At 41.7% G+C, this 12,420-nt stretch overlaps 1 protein-coding gene across 1 annotated transcript; it reads right to left on the reverse strand.

Moving 5' to 3' along the window:
- Positions 1-211: 211 nt before the first annotated feature.
- Positions 212-10,468, reverse strand: LOC128127407 (protein FAR-RED ELONGATED HYPOCOTYL 3-like). The gene is made up of 4 exons (XM_052765892.1): positions 10,176-10,468; positions 10,035-10,063; positions 580-974; positions 212-247 (listed from the first exon to the last, which is right to left on the reverse strand). Exons 1-4 carry the CDS (start codon positions 10,466-10,468, stop codon positions 212-214), a joined length of 753 nt encoding a protein of 250 aa, XP_052621852.1.
- Between the last annotated feature and the right edge of the window lie 1,952 nt (positions 10,469-12,420).

Below are 12,420 nucleotides of genomic sequence, written 5' to 3' on the forward strand. Positions count from 1 at the left end.
CAAAACTATAATATGAATCATTGACTAGCTTTACATTTTCACAATCACCTGAATCGGATTGAACAGAACTAAAACGATAACTTCTTGATATCACATCCTTTCTCCATCTCTTCAAAATGTACCTTTCAGGAATTTCTTTAACACCACATCTCATCATTATTGTAAAAGCATGTCTGCATAAAACACCCATACACTTAAAATGTTCACAACTTCAATTTATTTCTTTCTCTTCAGCTTTTATTTCAACCTGATACAAAAACAAAATTTAAACATTTACATTCATATAAGACTACTCATATCAACACTCATATATATTCATATATTCATATAATATTCATATATGAATATTGATATTCATATATGAATATTATCATATTCATATATGAATATTATTACATTTTTCATAAAAAAAACAAGTAAAATTACCTTAAATTCATTTTTAAAATCACTTTTACTGTTGTTGTGCTGCACAATGTAAACTTCCCAACCATCTTCAATACCAACATATGAGTACGTACAGAAAAAACATGCTTTATATATTTCTTTTTGCACCTCAAAAAATAATATACTTGTATAAACCTTTGATGCTTGCAGTTCTATTTCTCGAGGTGTTTGCATTTTATATGATGCTTTCTTTGATGCCCTATCAAGCTCTCGTTGAGTATTCATTTGCTTTTGAATGGCAGTGTCGTAATTCATCATGAAATTCAAAAGTAAGTTCCCACTTTCTGAATATGTATTAAAGAATGAATTCATACTCTCTGACCTCGATGTAGTCTTCATCAAACCACACATTGGAATATCACTAAAATATCCACGTATCCATGAATCACGTATTGTAAACATGTCTTTAAACCATCTTGTGTCTTCAAGATTGAATTCCTTCATAAGCAAACCCCACTTCACTTCAAAAACATCAGGTTTCATATTAATGTCCCAAACAAGCTTCGAAAACCTTTTTCTAAAGTTTGTGTCTGTAAATAAATCATCTTATATCTGTATTAAAACAAAAATATTCATAAATGAATAAATAATAATAAGTAAAATAACAATCAATATTCATAAATGAATATACTAATAAGTAATATATTTCAAATATATTAAAATAATACCTTTTTTTCAACTTTTTCATTATATGCCACATACATAATCGGTGCTTTGAATTACGAAACACATTCTCAACAGCTTGTTTTATTGCAGCATCTTGATCAGTTAAAACAAGTGTTGGTTCTTTCCCATGAGTTTTAAGAAATTCTTTAAGCAACCAAGAGTAAGACTCAATGCTTTCATTGCTTAGCAACCCAGATCCAACAGTAACCGATTTTTTATGATGGTCAATAGCAGTAATGTAACACCCCAAAGTTTGGAAAGTCAAGAAAAGAAAGAAGAACTCAATTTTAAGAAGAGACTCGGCGAGTCCAAGGAGGGACTCGGCGAGTCCGAGCGGGATCCGGGTTGAGGTGTTAGCGACCGACTCGGCGAGTCGGCCAAGGAGACTCGGCGAGTTGGGTCTGAACGAGGAAAACCCTAAATCCGGGACTTGGAGCCTATTTAAGCGTCTCATTCTCTTTCTTAGGGTTCCTTTAGTGCCTCTTTACCCCCAGAACATCAACCCTAGCCGCCATATCCGTTTTTGAGCTAGATCTTGCATCAAAGAGAGCATTATAAGCGTGGAGAAGGAAGAAAAGCCTTGGAAGAGCAAGAAGGGACTGTAGATCCAAGATTGAGAAGACATTTCAGATCATTTGGAGGTAATAAGCTGTTGATTGGACTCCCTTTTGCATATAGATCTATTCTTATGTGTGAGTTTTGGTCATTATTGGTATGTTTTGTAACCAATTCGGGTTGGAGGTTCAGATCTGGGGTTGCTACCTCAGATCCATGTTGGTTTTGGTCTTGAATCCCCTAAAGTATCAGCCCTTGGTATGTTGAGGAAGCATGTTTGCCATAAACCCTAGTTTAGTGTGTTTTGAGCATAGATCTCTCAATCTACACGTAAAGTTTGCCACTTTACGTGGGGAATAGGCCCTAGAAGTGTGGATCTATGAGTTGGAAGTTCTGTTTGGCTCGAAAAGCCACTGCATGGATTGAGGACTGGATAGACTCGGCGAGTCCTTCGAGTGGACTCGGCGAGTAGCTTGAAGATGAGGAGGAACTCGACGAGTAGGATGAACAGCTCGTCGAGTCGGTTGAAGTTAGGCATGGACTCGGCGAGTTGGATGAAAAACTCGACGAGTTGGTTGAAGATTGTCTTGGACTCGGCGAGTCTGTTCTTGGACTCGGCGAGTCAGGTCGCGAAACCCTAAACCCTTTTGAGTTGAGACTCGAATCAGTGAGTCGGGTGATGACTCAGCGAGTTGGGCAGGTCAGGACTTGGAACTAGTTGGACTCGGCGAGTCATGGACTGACTCGGCGAGTCGGGTCGCGAATAAGAAAGTCCCTAAGCTTGTGAACTCGGCGAGTCTTTAGGAAGACTCGGCGAGTAGGGTTGACCTGGAAGGTTGACTTTGACCAGAATTGACTTAGTTGACTGTCAGATTAAGTGTTATATGTATATTGATAGCTCGGAGAGCTAGAGGAGCAGCGGTTCAGGGGATTGTCGAGTAGCAGCCAGAGGTTTATCAGCAGGGCTCAGCAGTTCAGGTGAGTTTCCTTCCAGTAGGAACGGGTCTAAGGCCACAATGCCGGCCCGTTTAGCTAGCAGTAGTTTTCGGATGTTGATCTGATATAGTAGTTAGTATGTTTGATGCCTTCGTGGCTCAGACAGGATTTATGTGTTATGTGTTCCGGGCTACGGCCCGAAGTAGTATGTGGTATACGTGTGTTCATGCTAGTTGATATGTTTATGTTATGTTCTGTTCAGTTAGCCCGGACTTCGGTCCGATGCAGGGGACAAGGTCCCAGTTAGTCCGGACTTCGGTCCGATGCAGGGGGCAAGGCCCCAGTTAGCCCGGACTTCGGTCCGATGCAGGGGACAAGGTCCCAGTTAGTCCGGACTTCGGTCCGATGCAGGGGGCAAGGCCCCAGTTAGCCCGGACTTCGGTCCGATGCAGGGGACAAGGTCCCAGTCAGATTCCGGACTTCGGTCCGATGCAGGGGGCAAGGCCCCAGTTAGTCCGGACTTCGGTTCGATGCAGTGGGCAAGGCCCAATATGTGCTTTATATGTTTTTGTGAAGTATGTTGTAGATTGGGGGAGCTCACTAAGCTTCGTGCTTATGGTTTTCAGTTTTGGTTTCAGGTACTCGGTTTTCAAAAGAGGAGCTCGGGAAGATTGCAGAGCACACACCATAGTCAGTTAGCCTGGGAATGTTTGACTCTGATAATGCTATTATGTTTTGAATTTAATACTCAAAAGTTATGTTTGATTTTTGATACGTTGTCTATAAATCTATTTTTAGTAATGTTTTAAAAGAAAATTTTTAGTCGTGATTTTGGGTCGTTACAAGTTGGTATCAGAGCCTTGGTTTGAGGGATTCGGGCGCACTCCTGAGTGTGTCTGAACTCAAACTAAGGAAGTGGTATATAGTTTCAAAAGAAAAATCGTAATTACAAAAGAATTTTGAGAAAAGAAAACAATTTTAGAAAAAAGCAAAAAGAGTTTTGAAAAGAGAAAAGGGTGTGGTGCATGCAATCAGCCGAGCTCAAGTAAGTACTCCCAATTTACCCATACAAGTTATATTATGATTATCAGTATCGGTTTCAGTTTCAGTTTCAGTTCCAGCTTCAGTAGAACAGCATGCTAGAATAGGACTAAGGATCTAGGATGATGCCTTATGTGCCTGCTTTATGTGTTCAGTTTTATGAGAATTGCATGCTAGTATTGAGTAGACAGCAGTAGGATAGCCTGTTTAGGTTATGCCTGGTAGCACGAGCTTAGCATTGTATGCTAGTGTAGTTTCTCGTTATGAGAATAGTTTTGCCTGAGTATGTCTCCTTTATTCGAATGCTGCTTGCTTTGTGCTTTGTGGGACTCTGAGTGATGAGAGTTAGCCATTAGGTGAATACGTTTCATCACATGTGATCAGGGTTGAATAATCTCAGAGTGTTGGATTTGGCCCTATTGCGCAGCTCTCGTTTGAGTCCAACCGTTGTAGGGACGAGTCTTTTACTTGAAGGATTATCTGAGCCTCGTCACATGTGATGGTATTCAGGTGGTGACTAATTGGCATTACTAGGAGGCCTTCAGCAGCTGAGGACTGTGTGGGTAGAGTCAGAGGTTCCCTAGGGCAAGCCTAGGATGAGAGTAGCAGAGATCAGTAGAAGAGTAAAGGGGACTGTGTGGAGTTGAGGTAACTCTTGAGGAAAGTATGGATAGATGTGGAAGGTAGTAGGGGCCCATACTACTGAAAGCAGAGGATCCGTACTCGATTCAAGAGGGGCCAAGACGAAACCAGGAATGGGGTAGTGAGTGAGAAATTCCTCAGCAGTAGTATGTAAATTGATCAGGGTTTTGTTATATTTTCAGCATGGTGACGTTGCGCGAGATACCAGTTAGCAGTTCAGGTGTCGAGGAGGGGTCTGGCTCGGGCTTCAGAGCCGGGCAGCTTGATGATCAAATGAGGGATTTCATTTCCGCAGAGATTACGCGCAACATCATTGATCAGACTCCAGTGATTTTCGGTTCGGTTAGAGAGGCCATTGTGGAGCTCATGGACAGTCATCTTGAGGCCTTTAAGGCCGGGTTAGTTTCAGGACAGATTGGGGCTCGTCTAGGTCCCGAATCTTATGGAGTTCAAGGATCCATCAAGGAGGGAGATCCTATTTCTAGTTCCTGCCATCAGGGGGCAGGGGTGAGTGGGGAATTTTGTCTCCAAGAGAGACCATTGCATGATTGGATAGTTGAGGAAGTTTCGCGAGCCATTCGCGAGGATCTGCCCGACATGGTCGTGAGGATCACTGATAGATTGGTAGCGAGGCTTCAGGATCAGACATCTGTTGTTCAGTTAGCAGGCGTTGCCGTTGGGGTAACGCAGGAGCGAGAGTCGGGCAGGGAGTCAGAAGGGAAAAGGAAAATTGATGAGACTCAGGTAGCCACAGGTTCGGGTAAGAGGCCCAAGGGCCCAGATTTGAGGACGAGGAACTATCAGAGCCGCAGTCGATGCGGGAAGTGCGGAAGGACGCACATGGGTGTGTGTAGGCGTAGGAGTGGTGGCGATGCTGGGTGTTTCAAGTGCGGCCAGATTGGTCATTTTAGCAGAGACTGTGTTGTTACCATCGCCCAGGGGCTTGATCCGTTATGTTTCCATTGCAGTCAGAGGGGCCACAAGAAGGGCCACTGTCCGAGTTTGTATCCAGCAGGGCAGGTGCCAGCTCCTGCCCTTGGGACTTCGAGTACCGCCAGCAGTTGTCGAGGCCCGGCAAGGGTGCCTACGGCTCAGAGCCGAGTTTTCCGGTAGATTTCAGCAGGGATTCGAGCAGCACTGAGTAATGAAGGTACGTAACTTTTGTTTTTCTGTCAGCTTATGTCATGATTATATTGTTATGGTTCTGCATCAAATTGTGGTATAAGTGTTGTGTTATAGTGTGGCTTGCTTGTGATTATGTTATATGCCATTTGCATACCTCGGATAATTGGTTGGTAGTTAGGGGATGTGCTCTTATGGAGAAGGTTTCGGAGGATGCAGTAACTGTAGCATGGTTGAGAGAGAGATTCGGTTTGTTTCACTAGTTCGGAGTGGTTAGTGATTGGGATGGATTGGTTAAATTCCTACCTGGCAGGCTTGGGTTCCCTAGTAGATGTTCCAGAATGGTAGTGAAGATCAGGATCTCTTTTGAGTGTGAAGCAGCAAGGGGTAAGCAGGATCGAAGTGGGGGAGAACCCTCCGAGTATTCATGGATAAGAGACACGTAGACCCAGAATGAGTGCGCAGCCTCCGAGAAGAAATGGTAGTAGCACAGTGATGGATGGATTGAGAAGTTCAGAATTGGGAGTTCGAGAACTTTTCCCAGCAGTTAGTTCATGTAATCGAGATGGTTAGAAGCTGGTTGGGAATCCAGGAATGGAGGACCACCTGTCGGACGCATGAGAGTCGGAATGAAGATCTTGAGAACGGGTAGCAAGAGATGTTTTCGTATTGGTAGCCAGTGTCTGAGGTGGCATGCAGGTTGCGTAGATTCAGGAGTTGGGAGGGTGGAAACTTCCCAACAATAGCTTCTTGTATCCGGATTAGTAAACGGTTGGTTTGGGAACCAAGCCGAAGGATTCCTCGACGAAGCGCTAAGTATATCAAGGATATAAGATGTAGAGGATGATGCAGAATTCAAAGTCTAAGGACTGTTTTTTTTTTTTTTTTAGAAATCGGGATGAGGAATCACTAGCGGGACTAGGGATAGTCAGGATGTTCTCGAGATAGTGGTAGTAAGTCTGCGGGGGTAGCCGTAGCATTCACTAGCAGTCAGATAGCAGTAGTAGTGTTGTAAGTCTGCGGGGGTAGCCGTAGCATTCACTAGCAGTCAGATAGCAGTAGTAGTGTTGTAAGTCTGCGGGGGTAGCCGTAGCATTCACTAGCAGTCAGATAGCAGTAGTAGTGTTGTAAGTCTGCGGGGGTAGCCGTAGCATTCACTAGCAGTCAGATAGCAGTAGTAGTGATGTAAGTCTGCGAGGGTAGCCGTAGCATCCACTAGCAGCCAGATAGTATTAGAGAGTTGTAAGTCCGCAAGCGTAGTCGCAGCCTTTTATCAGATTGGTAGGTAGCATGAGCGCGTGTTAGATGTGGGAAAGCAGTTGTACCCACCAGATCGGGTGTAGCAGTGAGGATATGGGAATCCACGGGTTAGCTTTCGGATTTCCCAAAGGGATCAGTTACGGCTAAGTTAGCAATTTGGGCTTTGGATCGTCACATCAGTTATGAGATCAGAGTCGCAGTGGACCGTTGGGGTTCGGGTATGTTGTGGGCTACAGTCAGTCTGGGAGCCAATATGTTGTTAGTTGTGGAATTGATGATGTCAGGATGTGACGTATGGATCCGATCGGTTGGATCGGAAGGTTGCGAGAGCCACAGTGACAGAATAGCTAGTGGAAACTAGTCCTAGAGGAAGATTTCGTTCAGAAGTCGTGGAAGAGACTAAGTGAGGAGTCCCTTGACTCCACAGTTGGGTTGGAGTTCAGTGTTTCAGGTAGCTCAATGTTTCAGTCAGTTCAGTGTTTCAGGCAGCTCAGTGTTTCAGTCAGTTCAGTGTTTCAGGCAGCTCAGTGTTTCAGTCAGTTCAGTGTTTCAGGCCGTTCAGCGTCTCAGTCGGTTCAGCGTTTCGGGCAGTTTAGTGTTTCAGGCATGTTCAGTATTGCAGGCAGTTCAGTGTTTGGAAGGTTTCAGGGTTCTGGGTCAGTATTGTTTTTGCGTTGGAATGCAAGTGCTGACGGTATAGTTGGTTGATTTGGAATTGGCAAGTCCCTCTCAGCAGGATCAGTTGAGCCTTTTGCCGAGTATAAGTGATTTGTAGGGATGGCTAGGCAGGTAGCTTTTCATTCAGGAGGAAAGGCTCGAGTAAGTAGGAGATGAGTAATCAGGTGGGATAAAAGCAAGCTGGTTCCAGCAGCATCGTTGCGGTATGAGCGGCAGGATGGATAGAACAGTTATAGATAATCGAAGTATCTTTAGGAGTCGCTGGAAGAGACTAGGAGTTTGCGATGGAGTGTAGTGACCGGTGGGAGTCCGGTAACTCAGATATAGGGAGATTGGTTAGACCAGAGTAGTCTCAGTACATCCGGTAGGCGGATGGGAGGCAGCAGGATTTTCAGTCGGAGGAAGTAACGTTGAGGAGATTATGGGAAAGAGAAGGATTTAGTATGTTCTATCGGTAGTGATCGGCACTGTGAGTGGCCGGAGTGATGGGCAAAAGGGGTGAGGGATTTTCCAGACAAAGAGTTGGAGGCAGTTCGCAGGCAGTTGATCATAGCAAACTTCGAGGACGAAGTTTAGTTTAAGTGGGGGAGAGTTGTAACACCCCAAAGTTTGGAAAGTCAAGAAAAGAAAGAAGACCTCAATTTTAAGAAGAGACTCGGCGAGTCCAAGGAGGGACTCGGCGAGTCCGAGCGGGATCCGGGTTGAGGTGTTAGCGACCGACTCGGCGAGTCGGCCAAGGAGACTCGGCGAGTTGGGTCTGAACGAGGAAAACCCTAAATCCGGGACTTGGAGCCTATTTAAGCGTCTCATTCTCTTTCTTAGGGTTCCTTTAGTGCCTCTTTACCCCCAGAACATCAACCCTAGCCGCCATATCCGTTTTTGAGCTAGATCTTGCATCAAAGAGAGCATTATAAGCGTGGAGAAGGAAGAAAAGCCTTGGAAGAGCAAGAAGGGACTGTAGATCCAAGATTGAGAAGACATTTCAGATCATTTGGAGGTAATAAGCTGTTGATTGGACTCCCTTTTGCATATAGATCTATTCTTATGTGTGAGTTTTGGTCATTATTGGTATGTTTTGTAACCAATTCGGGTTGGAGGTTCAGATCTGGGGTTGCTACCTCAGATCCATGTTGGTTTTGGTCTTGAATCCCCTAAAGTATCAGCCCTTGGTATGTTGAGGAAGCATGTTTGCCATAAACCCTAGTTTAGTGTGTTTTGAGCATAGATCTCTCAATCTACACGTAAAGTTTGCCACTTTACGTGGGGAATAGGCCCTAGAAGTGTGGATCTATGAGTTGGAAGTTCTGTTTGGCTCGAAAAGCCACTGCATGGATTGAGGACTGGATAGACTCGGCGAGTCCTTCGAGTGGACTCGGCGAGTAGCTTGAAGATGAGGAGGAACTCGACGAGTAGGATGAACAGCTCGTCGAGTCGGTTGAAGTTAGGCATGGACTCGGCGAGTTGGATGAACAACTCGACGAGTTGGTTGAAGATTGTCTTGGACTCGGCGAGTCTGTTCTTGGACTCGGCGAGTCAGGTCGCGAAACCCTAAACCCTTTTGAGTTGAGACTCGAATCAGTGAGTCGGGTGATGACTCAGCGAGTTGGGCAGGTCAGGACTTGGAACTAGTTGGACTCGGCGAGTCATGGACTGACTCGGCGAGTCGGGTCGCGAATAAGAAAGTCCCTAAGCTTGTGAACTCGGCGAGTCTTTAGGAAGACTCGGCGAGTAGGGTTGACCTGGAAGGTTGACTTTGACCAGAATTGACTTAGTTGACTGTCAGATTAAGTGTTATATGTATATTGATAGCTCGGAGAGCTAGAGGAGCAGCGGTTCAGGGGATTGTCGAGTAGCAGCCAGAGGTTTATCAGCAGGGCTCAGCAGTTCAGGTGAGTTTCCTTCCAGTAGGAACGGGTCTAAGGCCACAATGCCGGCCCGTTTAGCTAGCAGTAGTTTTCGGATGTTGATCTGATATAGTAGTTAGTATGTTTGATGCCTTCGTGGCTCAGACAGGATTTATGTGTTATGTGTTCCGGGCTACGGCCCGAAGTAGTATGCGGTATACGTGTGTTCATGCTAGTTGATATGTTTATGTTATGTTCTGTTCAGTTAGCCCGGACTTCGGTCCGATGCAGGGGACAAGGTCCCAGTTAGTCCGGACTTCGGTCCGATGCAGGGGGCAAGGCCCCAGTTAGCCCGGACTTCGGTCCGATGCAGGGGACAAGGTCCCAGTTAGTCCGGACTTCGGTCCGATGCAGGGGGCAAGGCCCCAGTTAGCCCGGACTTCGGTCCGATGCAGGGGACAAGGTCCCAGTCAGATTCCGGACTTCGGTCCGATGCAGGGGGCAAGGCCCCAGTTAGTCCGGACTTCGGTTCGATGCAGTGGGCAAGGCCCAATATGTGCTTTATATGTTTTTGTGAAGTATGTTGTAGATTGGGGGAGCTCACTAAGCTTCGTGCTTATGGTTTTCAGTTTTGGTTTCAGGTACTCGGTTTTCAAAAGAGGAGCTCGGGAAGATTGCAGAGCACACACCATAGTCAGTTAGCCTGGGAATGTTTGACTCTGATAATGCTATTATGTTTTGAATTTAATACTCAAAAGTTATGTTTGATTTTTGATACGTTGTCTATAAATCTATTTTTAGTAATGTTTTAAAAGAAAATTTTTAGTCGTGATTTTGGGTCGTTACAAGTAAATGGAACAAAAACCATTCGATACCTAACACACAAAAAAAATGTTCATTAGAGTCAATTTTTTATGTATTAATAAGTGAATATAAAAATATTTATATATGAATAAGCTATAAACAAAAGTAGATAAAATAACTTACTTGTTTGTTCGGAAAGTCGCATCAAACGAGATAACATCACCAAATTCAGCATAATATGCCTTCTCCATTTCATCAGCCCAAAACATACAGTCCAAAACATCATCTTGACAATTAAACTCAAATGAGTAATTTGGATAGTGAGCTCGACGGTCATTCATTGTGTTTACTATCATTTGGGCATCTTTATAACCAATAACCCTGTTGATATCTCTCCTTAAATTTTTATAGTCAACTACTTTGGGCTTTACAAACTCATACCCACCTCTCAGACTTGCCCTCCACTTATGAGCCATAGTTAGACCTATTTTTGATGTGGAAGCACGCACAATAAACTCTTTTTCTGAATATGACATTTGTCTCGCCTTTTTTAAATCGCTTCTCTTCTCAAGTGGATGGTTGTGAAGTTCATCAAACTAAAGACTTTATAATCTGGAGTTCCATACACAAATTCAAATATAATCTTTGCTTGACAACCAATAGCTCTTGAATTTGAATTTCGTTTCCTCCTAACACCACTTGTACCTAATGTGTCACAAGATTTCTTTTTCTGTTTACCACCACGATTACATATAACATATTTCTTCTTTATAATCTTGTTATCAAACCTTGACTGTGTGCTCAGTCTAACATCAAAACCACCAATTTCAGCATACTCAGAATACATTTTGATAGCCAACTTTAATGATTTGAAGATTAAACCCTTAAAAGGAATAAGTTGAACAGGTACATCTGGCTTATAGACATGTTCTCCAATTATATCATCAAAATATTGTGCATCATGTACTGAACTTGAAGATTCACCACCTAAAATAATAATGCATGAATAAAACAATAATATATATATATATATATATATATATATATATATATATATATATATATATATATATATATATATGAATACATAAAACTCATATAAATAAAACAAAAAACATTCATATATGAATAAAACATTCATATATGAATACATAAAATTCATGAGGATTCAAAATATATATAATAAAACATAACTTATTCATATATGAATAAAACGAAAAAAATAATAAATTCGAAATTACAATTAATACACGTTTATTCATAATATGAATAAGACAACAATTTATTCATTTTAACATATTCATATGTAAATAAAACATAACTAATTCATATATGAATAAAACGAAAAAAATAATAAATTCGAAATTACAATTATCACACGTTTATTCATATATGAATAAGACAACAATTTATTCATATTAACATATTCATATGTAAATAAATGATAATCAATAAAATTAAAAACAACAAAATAATTCAATAACTGATACCTTCAAAAAATGAGTTCTCAACATCTTCTTCTTCACTCTCATTCATAGAAGAATACAAATCACCATCAATAACACTAGAATTCGACATAATACACCAAATGATCTATATAAATAAACAAAAACAATCTTAATATCGAATATATCTCACAAAAAAAAGTCGTAAATATGAAAACCTGGTTAATTTCGAATATATCTCACCTCAACGTACAAAATATCTTAAAGAAACTTAAATCATATATGATCATATGATGTAATTAAGCAATCTCTCTCAGTATAGGACGTAAAAACTACAATGATATAACTGATGAAATAAATATCTCAAACTACTTAACAAAAATCAGGTGAAATAACTCCAATACATATTCGAAACTTGATAATCTTGATAATGAACTCCGATGAAACAACTCCAAAAGGAATATAATAAGCGTAATTCAAAATAAATTATACAAAGCAATAATCTTGATAATGAACTCCGATCTATCCGATTCAAACGATATACATACCTGATCAAATCGGAAACTCAAAACGAAGTAGAAAACTGAAACACAGATGCGAAACTTCACGATTAATTGAATGAAAACGTATAATTGCTAACGAGTTATATAAATAACTCCGATCTATCCAATTCAAACGATATACATACCTGATCAAATCGGAAGCTGATAAAGAAGAAGAAAACTGAAACACAGATGCAAAACTTCACGATTAATGGAATGAAAACGTATAATTGCTAACGAGTTATATAAAGAAAATAATCTTGATAATGAATTCCTCATATTCGATTCAAACGATATAAAGATATCATCAAATTGGAACCTGATAACACGAACATGTAAGTTCTATGTAAAAAAGTTGCTAATTTACAAAGATACCCTTAATGAAAATGGACATGCGTATTTTTTAATTTGAACATGTTAGATAAATGATTAGCTGAGAAT

This window comes from Lactuca sativa, chromosome 7, assembly GCF_002870075.4.
Source record: "Lactuca sativa cultivar Salinas chromosome 7, Lsat_Salinas_v11, whole genome shotgun sequence".
Classification (NCBI taxonomy): Eukaryota; Viridiplantae; Streptophyta; class Magnoliopsida; order Asterales; family Asteraceae; genus Lactuca; species Lactuca sativa.